The 17,971-nt window shown below is 38.8% G+C and overlaps 1 protein-coding gene across 4 annotated transcripts in view; it reads right to left on the reverse strand.

Annotated features, from left to right (window-relative positions):
- The window catches only part of mcf2la (mcf.2 cell line derived transforming sequence-like a), a 134,226-nt gene that overhangs the window by 89,165 nt on the left and 27,090 nt on the right, over positions 1–17,971 (reverse strand). Inside the window, exon 1 of one of the 4 annotated variants that reach the window (XM_062060976.1) lies at positions 12,571–12,761. The exons of the other annotated variants lie outside the window; for them this stretch is intronic. Coding sequence (XP_061916960.1) covers positions 12,571–12,646 — 76 coding nt within the window. The 5' untranslated portion in view covers positions 12,647–12,761. Of the gene's footprint in view, positions 1–12,570; positions 12,762–17,971 lie in introns of those variants that run through there. 4 annotated transcript variants of the gene reach the window in all.

Here is a 17,971-nt window from a genome sequence, read left to right on the forward strand (position 1 = left end):
AAGATGCTGTGAGAGCCGGGGGTGACCTGATATTCAGCTGGGAATGACTACAACAGTAAATAAACACAAGACATATATATACTCTATTAGCCACAACACAACCAGGCTTATATTTAATATGCCACAAATTAATCCTGCATAAAAACACCTGCGTGTTTGTTATGCTAGCTCCTAGCTCCTCTGCTAGCTCCTAGCTCCATAGAACACGCCAATACAATTCAAACACCTGATCAACACACACAATCACTCAGCCCAAAAGACCGTTTACCTAACCCAAGGTTCATAAAGCTTATATATTTTTAAAAAGTTACGTACGTGACGCGCACATACGGTCAAGTTATCGAATGTTTAGCAGCCAAGGCTGCATACTCACGGTACCTGATATTCAGCTGGGAATGACTACAACAGTAAATAAACACAAGACATATATATACTCTATTAGCCACAACACAACCAGGCTTATATTTAATATGCCACAAATTAATCCTGCATAATAACACCTGCGTGTTTGTTATGCTAGCTCCTAGCTCCTCTGCTAGCTCCTAGCTCCATAGAACACGCCAATACAATTCAAACACCCGATCAACACACACAATCACTCAGCCCAAAAGACCGTTCACCTAACCCAAGGTTCATAAAGCTTATATATTTTTAAAAAGTTACGTACGTGACGCGCACTTACGGTACGGTACGTGTTATGCTAGCTCCTAGCTCCTCTGCTAGCTCCTAGCTCCATAGAACACGCCAATACAATTCAAACACATGATCAACACACACAATCACTCAGCCCAAAAGACCGTTCACCTAACCCAAGGTTCATAAAGCTTATATATTTTAAAAAAGTTACGTACATACGCAAAAAAAAGCCAAAGCTGCATACTCACAGTAGCACGTCTGCGTCTTTGTCATCCAAATCAAAGTAATCCTGGTAAGAGTCTGTGTTGTCCCAGTTCTCTACAGGCGTCTGTGTATCCAAATCAAAAGTCCTCCTGGTTAGAGTCTCTGTTATCCGAGTTCTTCCATCTTGACTGCATCTTTCGGGAATGTAAACAAAGAAGCGCCGGCTGTGTACTGTTGTGGCTGACTACGTTCGAAAAATACGTCCATTTCGCACCGACAACTTTCTTCTTTGCTTGCTTGGCTTCCTTCTCCATAATGCAATGAACATGATTGAAACAGATTCACGAACACAGATGTCCAGAATACTGTGGAATTATGAAATGAAAACAGAGCTTTTTCATATTGGCTTCAATGTGGAAGGCATACCCGTGTTCGTCGGGCTACGTCACGCGCATACGTTATCCTCAGAGGCGTTTCGAACCGGAAGTTTAGCGGCAAATTTAAAATGTCACTTTATAAGTTAACCCGGCCGTATTGGCATGTGTTATAATGTTAAGATTTCATCATTGATATATAAACTATCAGACTGCGTGGTCGGTAGTAGTGGGTTTCAGTAGGCCTTTAATGCAGTATGAACAAGAATGTTTTAATGTAAACACATAGAATCATCATACTGGTGTGATTATATGCATCAAGTGTTCATTCAAGGCTAAGGCAAAATATCGCAATATATATCGTGTATCGTGATATGGCTTAAAAATATCAAGATATTAAAAAAAGGCCATATCGCCCGGCCCTAGTCCATCGTCTGGCGGTGGTTTGGCTTCAAGCGGGAAGATGTTGAACAGACAACCGTAATATGTCAAGTATGCGGCAAAAGCGTTGCTACAAAAAGTAGCAGCACTACTAATTTGTAGCATCATTTGAAAAGTCACCCGCTAGAGAATAAGGAGGGCTTCAAACTCCGCATGTCAACATCTCCGGCCGGTGCCACACCAACAAAATGCCGAAGCAACCAGCACTGACCCAATTGAGCCTGGTGTCTTCCATTTCCACATCAACACTGTATGGAAAGAAATAGTCAACAACAGAAGGAGATAACGTCCGCAGTAACCTACCACATAGCGAAGGACGTACACTATTTGATTTCTTATTATGCAGCTCATTTTTATTTGACAGTTATTGAAATATCTTGTGTGACATCATGCACAAAAGTGCACTTTATTTGTTTTAAACTATTGTAGTGGCGTTCTGTACAAAAAGTGCACTTTAATTTAGTGTTGTTTTGATTTGTCATCTTAGTGACATCATGCACAAAAGTGCACTAATAGCTTGTTTTAAAATGTTTCGCACAATCTTGCACTTTCTGTTTTGGAAATGACATGAATGTTTGTGCCACTGCTTAATAACTGTTTAATAAATACAGTTTTGGTAAATTGACTTAGTTGTGATTTCACTCTCTGAATGAAAGTTTGAAATGAGCATATATTAATGCAGTATGAACAAGAATGTTTTAATGTAGACACATAGAATCATCATACTGGTGTGATTGTATGCATCAAGTGTTCATTCAAGGCTAAGGCAAAATATCGCGATATATATCGTGTATCATGATATGGCCTAAAAATATCGAGATATTAAAAAAGGCCATATCGCACAGCCCTAGTCCATCGTCTGGCGGTGGTTTGGCTTCAAGCGGGAAGATGTTGAACAGACAACCGTAATATGTCAAGTATGGGGCAAAAGCGTTGCTACAAAACGTAGCATTACTGCTAATTTGTAGCATCATTTGAAAAGTCACCCGCTAGAAAAAGAGGAGGGCTTCAAACTCCGCATGTCAACATCTCCGGCCGGTGCCACACCAACAAAATGCCAAAGTAACCAGCACTGACCCAATTGAGCCTGGCGTCTTCCATTTCCACATCAACACCGTATGAAAAAAACGTCAAAAACAGAAGGCGATAACGTCCGCAGGAACCTACCACATAGCGAAGGACGTACACTATTTGATTTCCTATTAAGCAGCTCATTTTTATTTAGCAGTTATTGAAATATCTTGTGTGACATCATGCACAAAAGTGCACTTTATTTGTTTTAAACTATTGTAGTGGCGTTCTGTACAAAAAGTGCACTTTAATTTAGTGTTGTTTTGATTTGTCATCTTAGTGACATCATGCACAAAAGTGCACTAATAGCTTGTTTTAAAATGTTTCGCACAATCTTGCACTTTCTGTTTTGGAAATGACATGAATGTTTGTGCCACTGCTTAACTGTTTAATAAATACAGTTTTGGTCAATTGACTTAGTTGTGATTTCACTCTCTGAATGAAAGTTTGAAATGAGCATATATTAATGCAGTATGAACAAGAATGTTTTAATGTAGACACATAGAATCATCATACTGGTGTGATTGTACGCATCAAGTGTTCATTCAAGGCTAAGGCAAAATATCGCGATATATATCGTGTATCATGATATGGCCTAAAAATATCGAGATATTAAAAAAGGCCATATCGCACAGCCCTAGTCCATCGTCTGGCGGTGGTTTGGCTTCAAGCGGGAAGATGTTGAACAGACAACCGTAATTTGTCAAGTATGGGGCAAAAGCGTTGCTACAAATCGTAGCATTACTGCTAATTTGTAGCATCATTTGAAAAGTCACCCGCTAGAAAAAGAGGAGGGCTTCAAACTCCGCATGTCAACATCTCCGGCAAAATGCCAAAGTAACCAGCACTGACCCAATTGAGCCTGGCGTCTTCCATTTCCACATCAACACCGTATGAAAAAAACGTCAAAAACAGAAGGCGATAACGTCCGCAGGAACCTACCACATAGCGAAGGACATACACTATTTGATTTCCTATTAAGCAGCTCATTTTTATTTAGCAGTTATTGAAATATCTTGTGACATCATGCACAAAAGTGCACTTTATTTGTTTTAAACTATTGTAGTGGCGTTCTGTACAAAAAGTGCACTTTAATTTAGTGTTGTTTTGATTTGTCATCTTAGTGACATCATGCACAAAAGTGCACTTTATTTGTTTTAAACTATTGTAGTGGCGTTCCGTACAAAAAGTGCACTTTAATTTAGTGTTGTTTTGATTTGTCATCTTAGTGACATCATGCACAAAAGTGCACTAATAGCTTGTTTTAAAATGTTTCGCACAATCTTGCACTTTCTGTTTTGGAAATGACATGAATGTTTCTGCCACTGCTTAACTGTTTAATAAATACAGTTTTGGTCAATTGACTTAGTTGTGATTTCCCTCTCTGCATGAAAGTTTAAAATGAACATATATTAATGCAGTATGAACAAGAATGTTTTAAGAATGTAAGCACAGAGCGATGGGAGGAAGAAGTTGTTTACATTTACTCTCCTTGCACACGCACTCCCTTAACGCTGATGTTTTGTTATGGATAGGCAGCTGCCTAGAGGGAGCTACCTTTTGACTGTGCTGCAGGCATTATATTCTGCCCTCTTCCGGCTTTGAGCACATCAATTACGACACACACACACGCATACAGTATGTTACTTGTCGTCAGCTGATGATTTGGCAAAGTGTGTACTAGGGTTGTACGGTATACCGATATTAGTATAGTACCGCGATACTAATTAATCATTTTCGGTACTAAGCACTTTAGCACATAGCACTTTATCTATGAGCTCTAGTGCAATGCACACTGGCACTTTATCTTTATCTCCATACTGTAGATATTATGCCTACATCAAAGTGCCACCTATGTCTATCAAGCTCCATGTTCTGATGTTTAAATGTTAGTTGTCTGGTTGTGGTTGTGTCTGCGCTTGTGTTTTTGTTCTGTTGTTTTTGTGTATGTTAAGAAAGCAATGATGCACTGTGCCCAAGACAAATTTCCCCGCGGGGACAATAAAGTTGAACCTTGAACCTTGAACCTATACAGTCTCTGAAACGTCCCGGTCTCGAACCCTCCCGCGCCCGCGTCGAAGTCACGTCGTGTCATTGTGTGCCAGATTTATGATTAACTACATTCCTCCATAAAGCAATATAAAAAAAACTCTAATCAACTTGTAGATTACTTAAAAGAAAACTTTTGTCTTAAAAAAAAACTATACCCAAACATTTAATGAAGTCAAATAAATAAGGCAATTAGAGAAGTTTCTTTTCTAAAGTAAATATGTACAGCTGATATGATCATTTACATCAGCAATACGATTTACATGAGTGGCTGTACAGGACAGATTAAAAAAGTAAATACAAAATAACTAAAAATGAAAACATTTTTATTGTGTCCTTGGGCAAGACACTTCACCCTTGCTCCTGATGGCTGCTGGTTAGCGCCTTGCATGGCAGCTCCCGCCATCAGTGTGTGAATGGGTGAATGTGGAAATACTGTCAAAGCGCTTTGAGTACCTTGAAGGTAGAAAAGCGCTATACAAGTATAACCCATTTATCATTTCATTGATTAAAAATCTATATTTTTTTTCTTTCATCGATTACAAATTGTTACAAATAAGAATCGCGATGAATTCGAAAATACATTTTTTTGACACCCTTATTTACAGTTAACAGTTAAAAAAAAGGCAAATATCGGCCCCCGATCCGATACCATGATCGAGACATCTCTAGTTTTACGAGCATAGGACATACTTGCCAACCCTCCCGATTTTCCCGGGAGACTCTCGAATTTCAGTGCCCCTTCTGAAAATCTCCCGGGGTAACCATTCTCCCGAATTTCTCCCGATATCCACCCGGCCAACAATATTGGGGGCGTGCCTTAAAGGCACTGCCTTTAGCGTCCTCTCTCACCTGAAACCTTCACCCCTTAACAGCCGCATGCTGTCCAGGCGTCCGCTTTTCCTCCATATAAACAGCGTGCCGGCCCAGTCACATAATACAATGGTCTTTACTCGAAGATGTCAAGAAATGCTGACACGTTGTATGATCTTTTAACTGGATTAATGATAACGTTACTTTCAAGCTCACACACACACACAAGTGAATGCAAGGCATGCTTGCTCAACAGCCATACAGGTCATACTGAGGGTCAGCGTATAAACAACTTTAACACTGTTACTAATATGCGCCACACTGTCAACCCACACCAAACAAGAATGACAAACACATTTCGGGAGAACATCCGCACCGTAACACAACGTAAACACAACAGAACAAATACCCAGAACCCCTTGCAGCACTAACTCTTCCGGGACGCTACAATAACATCTACGGCTTTTGGAGCTCAGTGCACAACTGCACACACAACAAAAAGGAGACGAAGCAGAAGAACGAAGAAGAGACATGGCTACAACGAGTAAGAAGAAGAAATACGCTTGCAAGTTCAAAAATGATTGGAAAAAAGAATATAATTTCATCCAGGACAGTTAGAATGGGAAGGGGTATGCTGCCTGCACCTCAACCCAACAAATATTTCTCATAAAACCACTAATGATAGCATGCTAGCCGACGGTGATGGTTTTATATCTTTTGTTTGAAAAAAAATAACATATTTTGAGTCGTTGACATACACAACAGCTTTACTATGCGCCGTTAACCTCAGGACAAACTGCACGGCTTGTATTATGCAACGTTGATGAAAAGTGATGCTTTCAACACAAGACGTCTCGGGGCAAAACACACACAAATCAATGACGATGACAAAGTGAGGTCATGTTCTTTCATTCAGCTTATCCATGAACACCATGGACGCACATGCATACGCCGCTGCGCACGTCCTCGTGACACATTTTGTGCGGTGATCAGCTGAGTCAAGAAGATGATTTCTAATGGAGCAACATGACCTCTTTCTGTGGGTTTAACCCATTTTTCCAACAAAGATTGTGTGCGGGCTGCTTATCTAAATGTGAAGGCGATGTAAGAGGGATTGTTGCTAGTACAGCATGGAGAACAGCAGAGGAGATAGCCAAACAATAATGACATATATCTGGTACTGGAGGTGGTGAAGACACGTTACAAGTGTCCTCAACCTACAACCAGTTGAAGGGGAAAAAAAGTGTGTAATTGCATCTTTTTTTAACAATAATAAAGATAGCAAACCTAGAAACATTATCTAAATCAGGAGGGCTCAAAGTTGGGCCTGTGGGCCAAATTTAGCCTGACTAAGCGTGGGAACTTTTTTTACATTTAAAGGCCTACTGAAATGAATTTTTTTTATTTAAACGGGGATAGCAGATCTATTCTATGTGTCATACTTGATCATTTCGCGATATTGCCATATTTTTGCTGAAAGGATTTAGTATAGAACAACGACGATAAAGATTGCAACTTTTGGTATCTGATAAAAAAAAGGCTTGCACCTACCGGAAGTAGCGTGACGTAGTCAGTTGAACATATACGCAAAGTTCCCTATTGTTTACAATGATGGCCGCATGAAGTGAGAGAGATTCGGACCGAGAAAGCGACAATTTCCCCATTAATTTGAGCGAGGATGAAAGATTTGTGGATGAGTAAAGTGCAAGTGAAGGACTAGTGGGGAGTTGAAGCTATTCAGATAGGGAAGATGCTGTGAGAGCCGGGGGTGACCTGATATTCAGCTGGGAATGACTACAACAGTAAATAAACACAAGACATATATATACTCTATTAGCCACAACACAACCAGGCTTATATTTAATATGCCACAAATTAATCCTGCATAAAAACACCTGCGTGTTTGTTATGCTAGCTCCTAGCTCCTCTGCTAGCTCCTAGCTCCATAGAACACGCCAATACAATTCAAACACCTGATCAACACACACAATCACTCAGCCCAAAAGACCGTTTACCTAACCCAAGGTTCATAAAGCTTATATATTTTTAAAAAGTTACGTACGTGACGCGCACATACGGTCAAGTTATCGAATGTTTAGCAGCCAAGGCTGCATACTCACGGTACCTGATATTCAGCTGGGAATGACTACAACAGTAAATAAACACAAGACATATATATACTCTATTAGCCACAACACAACCAGGCTTATATTTAATATGCCACAAATTAATCCTGCATAATAACACCTGCGTGTTTGTTATGCTAGCTCCTAGCTCCTCTGCTAGCTCCTAGCTCCATAGAACACGCCAATACAATTCAAACACCCGATCAACACACACAATCACTCAGCCCAAAAGACCGTTCACCTAACCCAAGGTTCATAAAGCTTATATATTTTTAAAAAGTTACGTACGTGACGCGCACTTACGGTACGGTACGTGTTATGCTAGCTCCTAGCTCCTCTGCTAGCTCCTAGCTCCATAGAACACGCCAATACAATTCAAACACATGATCAACACACACAATCACTCAGCCCAAAAGACCGTTCACCTAACCCAAGGTTCATAAAGCTTATATATTTTAAAAAAGTTACGTACATACGCAAAAAAAAGCCAAAGCTGCATACTCACAGTAGCACGTCTGCGTCTTTGTCATCCAAATCAAAGTAATCCTGGTAAGAGTCTGTGTTGTCCCAGTTCTCTACAGGCGTCTGTGTATCCAAATCAAAAGTCCTCCTGGTTAGAGTCTCTGTTATCCGAGTTCTTCCATCTTGACTGCATCTTTCGGGAATGTAAACAAAGAAGCGCCGGCTGTGTACTGTTGTGGCTGACTACGTTCGAAAAATACGTCCATTTCGCACCGACAACTTTCTTCTTTGCTTGCTTGGCTTCCTTCTCCATAATGCAATGAACATGATTGAAACAGATTCACGAACACAGATGTCCAGAATACTGTGGAATTATGAAATGAAAACAGAGCTTTTTCGTACCGGCTTCAATGTGGAAGGCATACCCGTGTTCGTCGGGCTACGTCACGCGCATACGTCATCCTCAGAGGCGTTTCGAACCGGAAGTTTAGCGGCAAATTTAAAATGTCACTTTATAAGTTAACCCGGCCGTATTGGCATGTGTTATAATGTTAAGATTTCATCATTGATATATAAACTATCAGACTGCGTGGTCGGTAGTAGTGGCTTTCAGTAGGCCTTTAAGTAAGTGGTTCTAAAACTTTTTTCACCAAATACCACCTCAAAAAAACACTTGGCTACCCAAGTACCACCATAATGACCGACATTAAAATACAGTAGCGTAGTAGGCCTAAGTATTCATTAAAACACGGCAGAGGTTTTCTTTAGCAGGTATATTGTAATATTACGCACAGATTGAACAGTAGCACTGTTTTTGAATATGGGACAAAAAATAAAAAAAATGTAGTGATTGTTTGGCGAACCACTAATGGTACCTGTACCACAGTTTGCAAACCACCGATTTATGCTATTTGTTTTCCATGCTTAAAATTAGGGGTCTCCTGATCTGATGTTGGTATCCGATATTGGTCCGACACGTCCAACAATAAAACAAGTACCGTATTTTCCGGAGTATAAGTCGCACCGGCCGAAAATGCCTAATAAAGAAGGAAAAAAACATATACAAGTCGCACTGGAGTACAAGTCGCATTTTTGGGGGAAATTGATTTGATAAAACCCAACACCAAGAATAGACATTTGAAAGGCAATTTAAAATAAAGAATAGTGAACAACAGGCTGAATAAGTGTACGTTATATGAGGCATAAATAACCAACTGAGAACGTGCCTGGTATGTTAACGTAACATATTATGGTAAGAGTCATTCAAATAACTATAACATATAGAACATGCTATACGTTTACCAAACAATCTGTCACTCCTAATCGCTAAATCCCATGAAATCTTATACGTCTAGTCTCTTACGTGAATGAGCTAAATAATATTATTTGATATTTTACAGTAATGTGTTAATAATTTCACACATAAGTCGCTCCTGAGTATAAGTTGCACCCCCGGCCAAACTATTAAAAAAAATGCGACTTATAGTCCGAAAAATACGGTATGGGGTTTTTTGGTTCAAATGTAAAATGTCCGATACAAGCAGTCCTGAAGCACGTTTACTTTTGCAAAGAACAGCCAGTTAACATTTGAATGTCCTCCGATAAGCACACACGTTTCGTCTGGGTTTGTATTTTAGTCATTTACAAAAAAAGGGAAACATGGTAGGCTACAGGGTACTAGGAACTAACAACAACAGCTAAGCACAAAATAGTACAAAAGCTAGACATACGTGATAAGCGTCCTTAATTAAACAATATTGCAGTCTAAAACAAGAAAATTGTCAATATAAACAAGTATCATATACTATAGTTGCATGTTACTTACAGACAAAGTATCCAGTAACATACGTGTCCGCATAATTCAACCTACTATGTCATGAACTTATATTTATGACTTATTGTGACCACTTGGTATCACCCCCAAAATGACGATTACCACCGCACTTCAATTTAAATACAGCATTAGTCCATTCCAGATGGTTAATAATAAATAGGTTTGTTTTTGTCACACCTACCATTGTTCTGAGTCATTTGACTTCATTAACCCTTTTATCATTCCACACTACAAAATAATACAAGTACCGTATTTTTCGGAGTATAAGTCGCTCCGGAGTATAAGTCGCACTGGCCGAAAATGCATAATAAAGAAGGAAAAAAACATAAGTCGCACTGGAGTATAAGTCGCATTTTTGGGGGAAATTTATTTGATAAAACCCAACACCAAGAATAGACATTTGAAAGGCAATTTAAAATAAATAAAGAATAGTGAACAACAGGCTGAATAAGTGTACGCTATATGAGGCATAAATAACCAACTGAGAACGTGCCTGGTATGTTAACGTAACATATTATGGTAAGAGTCATTCAAATAACTATAACATATAGAACATGCTATACGTTTACCAAACAATCTGTCACTCCTAATCGCTAAATCCCATGAAATCTTATACGTCTAGTCTCTTACGTGAATGAGCTAAATAATATTATTTGATATTTTACGGTAATGTGTTAATAATTTCACACATAAGTCGCTCCTAAGTATAAGTCGCACCCCCGGCCAAACGATGAAAAAAACTGCGACTTATAGTCCGAAAAATACGGTATGGTTTTTTTTGGCTCAGATGTAAAATGTCCGATACAAGCAGTCCTGAAGCACGTTAACTTTTGCAAAGCACAGCCAGTTAACATTTGAATGTCCTCCGATAAGCACACACGTTTCGTCTTGTCTTGTATTTTAGTCATTTACAAAAAAAGGGAAACATGGTAGGCTATAGGGTACTAGGAACTAACAACAACAGCTAAGCACAAAATAGCACAAAAGCTAGACATACGTGATAAGCGTCCTTAATTAAACAATATTGCAGTCTAAAACAAGAAAATTGTCAATATAAACAAGTATCATATACTATAATTGCATGTTACTTACAGACAAAGTATCCAGTAACATACGTGTCCGCATCATTAAACCTACTATGTCATGAACTTATATTTATGACTTATTGTGACCACTTGGTATCACCCCCAAAACAACGATTACCAATGCACTTTAATTTAAAGACAGCATTAGTCCATTCCAGACGGTTAATAATAAATAGGTTTGTTTTTGTCACACCTACCATTGTTCTGAGTCATTTGACTTCATTAACCCTTTTATCATTCCACACTACAAAATAATACAAGTACCGTATTTTTCGGAGTATAAGTCACACCTGCCAAAAATGCATAATAAAGAAGGAAAAAAACATATATAAGTCACACTGGAGTATAAGTCGCATTTTTGGGGGAAATTGATTTGATAAAACCCAACACCAAGAATAGACATTTGAAAGACAATTTAAAATAAATAAAGAATAGTGAACAACAGGCTGAATAAGTGTACGTTATATGAGGCATAAATAACCAACTGAGAACGTGCCTGGTATGTTAACGTAACATTTTATGGTAAGAGTCATTCAAATAACTATAACATATAGAACATGCTATACTCCGCTCGGGATGGTTCCTGCTGGCCCCACCATGGACTGGACTTTCGCTGATGTGTTGGACTTTCACAATATTATGTCAGACCCACTCGACATCCATTGCTTTTGGTCTCCCCTAGAGGGGGGGGCGGGGGGGGTTACCCACATGTGCGGTCCACTCCAAGGTTTCTCATAGTCATTCACATTGACGTCCCACTGGGGTGAGTTTTCCTTGCCCGTATGTGGGCTCTGTACCGAGGATGTCGTTGTGGCTTGTACAGCCCTTTGAGACACTTGTGATTTAGGGCTATATAAATAAACATTGATTGATTGATTGATTGATACGTTTACCAAACAATCTTTAACTCCTAATGGCTAAATCCCATGAAATCTTATACGTCTAGTCTCTTACGTGAATGAGCTAAATAATATTATTTGATATTTTACGGTAATGTGTTCATAATTTCACACATAAGTCGCTCCTGAGTATAAGTCGCACCCCCGGCCAAACTATGAAAAAAAACTGCGACTTACAGTCCGAAAAATACGGTATGTATAAAGTGTAAAAGTTGTCTACTTAAAACTGCCGACACATTTTCACTTTGGACAACGGCGGTTAAAAGATTAGACACCCCTGAAGTTAACACTAAATGTAATTGGTTCTACATAATTGTGTGGTTAAAAACATAGGCAATAACATAAGCTCTTCTGTTGATGGGAGGAATTATAACGGCAGTGAGAAGTGCACAGACCTCTGCCAAGGTTGAGTCATCGTAAATAAAACAAACATCTCCATAGGTATGCATTGAGCCTACATTTTGCTACAACCCTGCATGTGAAACTTGGGGTAGAAAAACCTCCACTTCTGTGCTTTTTCGGACTGAAACTATCCCTGCAAACACACAACGGTCAACACTTGAGAAGTCACTCTACCTGTCATCACCTTCAGCTGCAGCCACAGCCTGGTGATATCAAAGCACAGTTGAGATATTCGGTTGACCGCCGTCATTGCTGGTACCTGTCGGACCCCCCGCTCAGACGCACGTACGCACACAGCCGCATGCTGTCAGAGAACGTCCCAGTGGAAGTCCAGGCACCGGCGGTCCATTCCTGCACAGCAGAGGACCGAAGCCGCTCACTGAGCTGTCACTAGTGGCGGTGCGCACACACACACAGGCACACACTTCCATACACAATATCCCCCGGGCAGGCGGCGCTTCAGAGGGTCCGCCCCCAGTTTCGCATTACACACTGTCTTTGCACAGGGAGCATCAGTGGTGGGCCACACACGAATTAACATCCTTACACTGCAAAAAGTCAGTGTTCAAAAACAAGAAAAAAAAATATACAAAAATGAGGGGTATTTTATTTGAACTAAGCAAAATTATCTGTCAATAGAACAAGAAAAATTGGCTTGTCAAGACTTTCCAAAACAAGTAAAATTAGCTAACTTCAAAGAACCCAAAAATACCTTAAAATAAGTATATTCTCACTAATAACAAGTGCACTTTTCTTGGTAGAAAAGTTAGACCTTTTTGCTCAATATGTTGAAAAATATTCTTAAATTAAGTAAATGCTAGTGCCATTATCTTGACATAATGATATGCGCTCTGCATTACATTTCTTGAAACCAGCAAACTTATACTAAAAACTAATTTATTGTTCTTAATGGAAAGGCAACAAGGCAAGCGCTTGTTACTCTCGGGGTCTACTAGCCGCTCAGGCAAATCATATGGTCTTAAAATGCATTTTTCCATCGACAACATGACATCATTGCGCCAAGTGCGTGCTCTTTCAGTCAATTAGTGCAATAAATACAGCCCGGCCCCCGCCCAAAAAATTTTTAATTGTAATTTTGAGGAATTTATCTGAATGTGCATGAACTATTTCTGTTCAAAATTGTTAGAAATGTCAAATGTTTAAATATTAATATTATTTACTGTACTGTGCCAACTGTACTACTATATGAGTATGTGTTTTCTATTGTTGCATTGAAAATAAAACAGCAAAGTCCATTTGGCTGTCATCTTTTTTAATTATGAGACACATTTGTGTCAAAATGATTTTTTTTTCATGCTTGAAATAAGAAATTATTACTTTAAAAAAGCAGTTTTATACTTGTGAGTGTTGATGACACAGCTTTGCAACAGTTGATATTCTAGTTTCAAGCATGTTTTACTCAATATAGGTCATAAAATCTCAGCAACAAGCTGTAATATCTTACTGAGATCATTTAGAACCAAAACACTTAAAACAAGTAAAACACTCTGGCATAAAATCTGCTTAGTGAGAAGAATTATCTTATTAGACAGAAAATAAGCAAATATCACCCTTATTTGAGATATTTAATCTTACTTAGATTTCAGTTTTTGCAGTGTACATTTTGCTCTGTTTTTGTCACCCTCAAAAGGTACCTTGTGCACACACACGCAATGTGAAGGGAGGACAAAGGCGCGGTAGAAGTTGCACTTGAAAGTGACCCCGAGGATATTGATTCATTAAAACTAAGCCTATTATCCGTGTTTGCATTATGTAACCGATTCCCTGCCTTTAGCAGGAAGAAAAAGCCACAAGGTGTGGTCGCCGTTTTAATAGCCGTGTGAAACAGTCAGGGAGCCCACTTCACTTCCTAACTTTGTAGCAGATCGAGTCTGGCGTGACAAACAAAATAGCAAAACACATTTACTCTGTGGTGGGGGGTTTTAGGATTAGATTGAATTAAGCCTAATCTTGTCTGCATGGCTACAAACAGCAAAAATATGACGCTCGTCACTTATCATACTGCAAAAACTGAAATCTAAGTAAGATTAAATATCTCAAATAAGGGTGATATTTGCTTATTTTCTGTCTGATAATATAATTCTTCTCACAAAGCAGATTTGATGTTAGAGTGTTTTACTTGTTTAAGGGTTTTGGTCCTAAATGATCTCAGTAAGATATTACAGCTTGTAGCTGAGATTTTATGACCTATATAGAGTAAAACATGCTTGAAACTAGAATATCAACTGTCCACTACTTGATGTCCATATCCTTTCCCCCCCCCCCCTCCACACCCCTGATTGTAAATAATGTAAATAATTCAATGTGATTATCTTGTGTGATGACTGTATTATGATGATAGTATATATGATAGTATATATCTGTATCATGAATCAATTTAAGTGGACCCCGACTTAAACAAGTTGAAAAACTTATTCGGGTGTTACCATTTAGTGGTCAATTGTACGGAATATGTACTTCACTGTGCAACCTACTAATAAAAGTCTCAATCAATCAATCAATCAATCAATGCAAAGCTGTGTCATCAACACTCACAAGTATAAAACTTATTTTTTTAAGTAATCATTTCTTACTTCAAGCATGAAAAAACAAATCATGATGCCGAGCGCATATCATTATGTCAAGATAATGGCACTAGCATTTACTTAATTTAAGAATATTTTTCAACATATTGAGCAAAAAGGTCTCATATTTTTTTCTACCAAGAAAAGTTATTAGTGAGAATATACTTATTTTAAGGTATTTTTGGCTTAATTGAGGTTAGCTAATTTTACTTGTTTTGGAAAGTCTTGACAAGCCGAATTTCCTTGTTCTATTGGCAGATAATTTTGCTTAGTTCAAATAAAATACCCCTAATTATTGTGTTTTTTTTTCTTGTTTTTGAACACTGACTTTTTGCAGTGCACCGAGGTGTCTTTGTTTCATGCATTGTTCATTGATATTATTTACTTTCATAGATCATACATGGTGTTTAAAACAGGTCCCTCGTGAATGAAAATAGTGTACAGCCGCAGGCTGAAATAGCTTTTTATGGTGTCAAAGTCAACATGTACGTCCTTGGGATGTAAACGACACTGTGTTTGTGTGCGTGTGCATGGGATGTGGTGGAGACTAGACATCATTTATTTATTTATTTGACACACAATTGACTCTTTCCGCTGCCGGTTCGAATGCTATTGGCTAAATGGAGAGTAAACAGGAAGACGCCAATTGAGACGTGACTCAGACCAGAACAAGACGGCAGAGAAGAAAGAGTGATTATGTGTTCCTAACCCACTTGCTTCTTTTGACCTGTATGGAATAGTTAACTGTTGAAGCAGAGATCAGTATAATTTGGTGTGGATCTGGAAAGTGTCATTCAGACATTTGGCAGTTGTCAACCACTTTGTAATGCATTCATTTAGGGAATGCATTTATTTTGTACTAGGGCTGATTAGTCGACAATAAAATTTGTCGCCGACAATTATATTTGTCGACAATAGTCGTGACGTCATCACTTGTGTTTTTCCGGGAGAAAGACCTATGTAGACAAAAGCTCTGAGTCTGTGTGCATAAAGCAAAAATATTTTTAAAAGTAAATTATTTCATATTGTTCTAATATGGCCCTGCGATGAGGTGGTGACTTGTGCAGGGTGTACCCCGCTTTCCGCCCGAATGCAGCTGAGATAGGCTCCAGCACCCCCCGTGACCCCGAGAGGGACAAGGGGTTGAACATGGATGGATGGATGTTCTAATATGTGGCACCTTGAGACAGGAATATATTGATTGACAGTCTAAACGTAAAATGTCTTCCTTCACCCTTTATTTTCACAGTTTTATGCATTTTTATGTATAAAATATCAAAACAGCAATCGCAGTTTTTCAATTAGGTTTTTTCTCAAAATTGTGCAGCCCTCGTGTCTGGAACAGATTAACTATATTTACATTAGTTCTTATTGGAAACATTCCTCCAATTTGCATATGATCCAGTTTCCCTATTGGTACCACTGTATCATGCAGTTATTTTTAGGTGAGGTATCCGCATGGAAAAAAAAGCAAGACAAAATCGAAACAAGTTTGTGACCGCTACGTCTGTGCAAAGAGAAAGACAATAGAAAAATGGAGCAAAGACGGTACAAAGAGTGTTTTGTCCACCAGCTGTAAGTACATTATTCAGCAATTTTATCACTCGTTGGCCAATCAAGACTAATTCCACTCAAAATAATACAATAAGAGTTGTTTATTTAGCCTCTACATTCTTCAGTAATGTCACCCCCAAGTGGTGTCATCTGGTAACAGGTGCACTGCGTTGGCAGGTCGGTAATGACCAATGTTGGGTTACTTTGTAACGAGTTACCGTAACGCCGTTATTTTCGGCGGTAACTAGTAGTCTATTGCGTGCCTGTGTTTACATCATGGCGGAGCCAGAAGCCGTGTTTCTTAACATGGAGATATTCTCACTACTTTTCTTTTGTCGAGCACAAAGAAAAGAACATTATAGTTAAATGTAAGTTGTGTCTTGGATCAAAGATCCCATCTACTTCCCAAAACAGCAATTCAAATCTGCTGAAACAGCTACAAAAGCAACATGCTTCGACGAAGCTAGTAAAGAGAGACACACTTCACCTACACCTCCAACAGCGGCTGGTTTTTAACAGAGCTACAGGTAGGACAGCCAGGACAACATTGATAGAGCCATTGCAGCGTATAGAAGAATAGAATAGAATGGACTTTATTGTCATTATATTTGCATATAACGAGATTAAGGACTCCAAGTTAAGGTGCGGTAGTGGGAACAAATATGGGATAAAAATAAATTATACAAGAGGTAATAGAGAAAAAAAACAACAACTAAGAATTGAAATAAACAGACTACTATCCAATAAAAATAATAAGCAATCCTGTACAATATACAAACCACTATACAAAATACTGTACAATATACAGAGCAAGACAAGAGTACCGGAGTAATAAATAACAATCAGTGTCGGATGTATTGCACTCGAAGGGTAATATTGCACAGTAGGGTATTAGGGTAGGATATCGTATAGGGGTGAATATGCTATATGTGCTAGAAGACATGCAGGCTATTTCTACAGTGGAGTCACTCGCTTTCAGGCAGCTGGACAGTGGACAGTGAGTACATAAACATGGAAAGCGAGCTAAAGAAAACACTCAAAACTCTGCCTCTGCTCCTCATTCATCACTGAAGGTACACACACTCTGTCAATTCTCTTATATTTCATTCTAGACTTATAGAGTGTTTGATTATCACATCACTCTAAATGTATAGACCATAAAGTTCACAAACATAAAGAGCGATCCCAGTGGGCCAGGCCAATCTTTCCTTATCGCTAAACTAAAACTGGGAAAATGCGTAGTGTTGATCTCATGAAGACATGATTTTATTTCCGAATTCCTTGAGAGAAAAAAAAATGCCTGGTTAGGCTTTGTGTATGTCATGTGTGCCTTCCTTGGGTGAAGCCAGCTTTACAGCTATATTGTTATTATGCTGTTTGTTACTTATGTACACTACCGTTCAAAAGTTTGGGGTCACATTGAAATGTCCTTATTT

The sequence above is a fragment of the Entelurus aequoreus genome, linkage group LG01 (assembly GCF_033978785.1).
Source record: "Entelurus aequoreus isolate RoL-2023_Sb linkage group LG01, RoL_Eaeq_v1.1, whole genome shotgun sequence".
NCBI classification, from domain to species: domain Eukaryota; kingdom Metazoa; phylum Chordata; class Actinopteri; order Syngnathiformes; family Syngnathidae; genus Entelurus; species Entelurus aequoreus.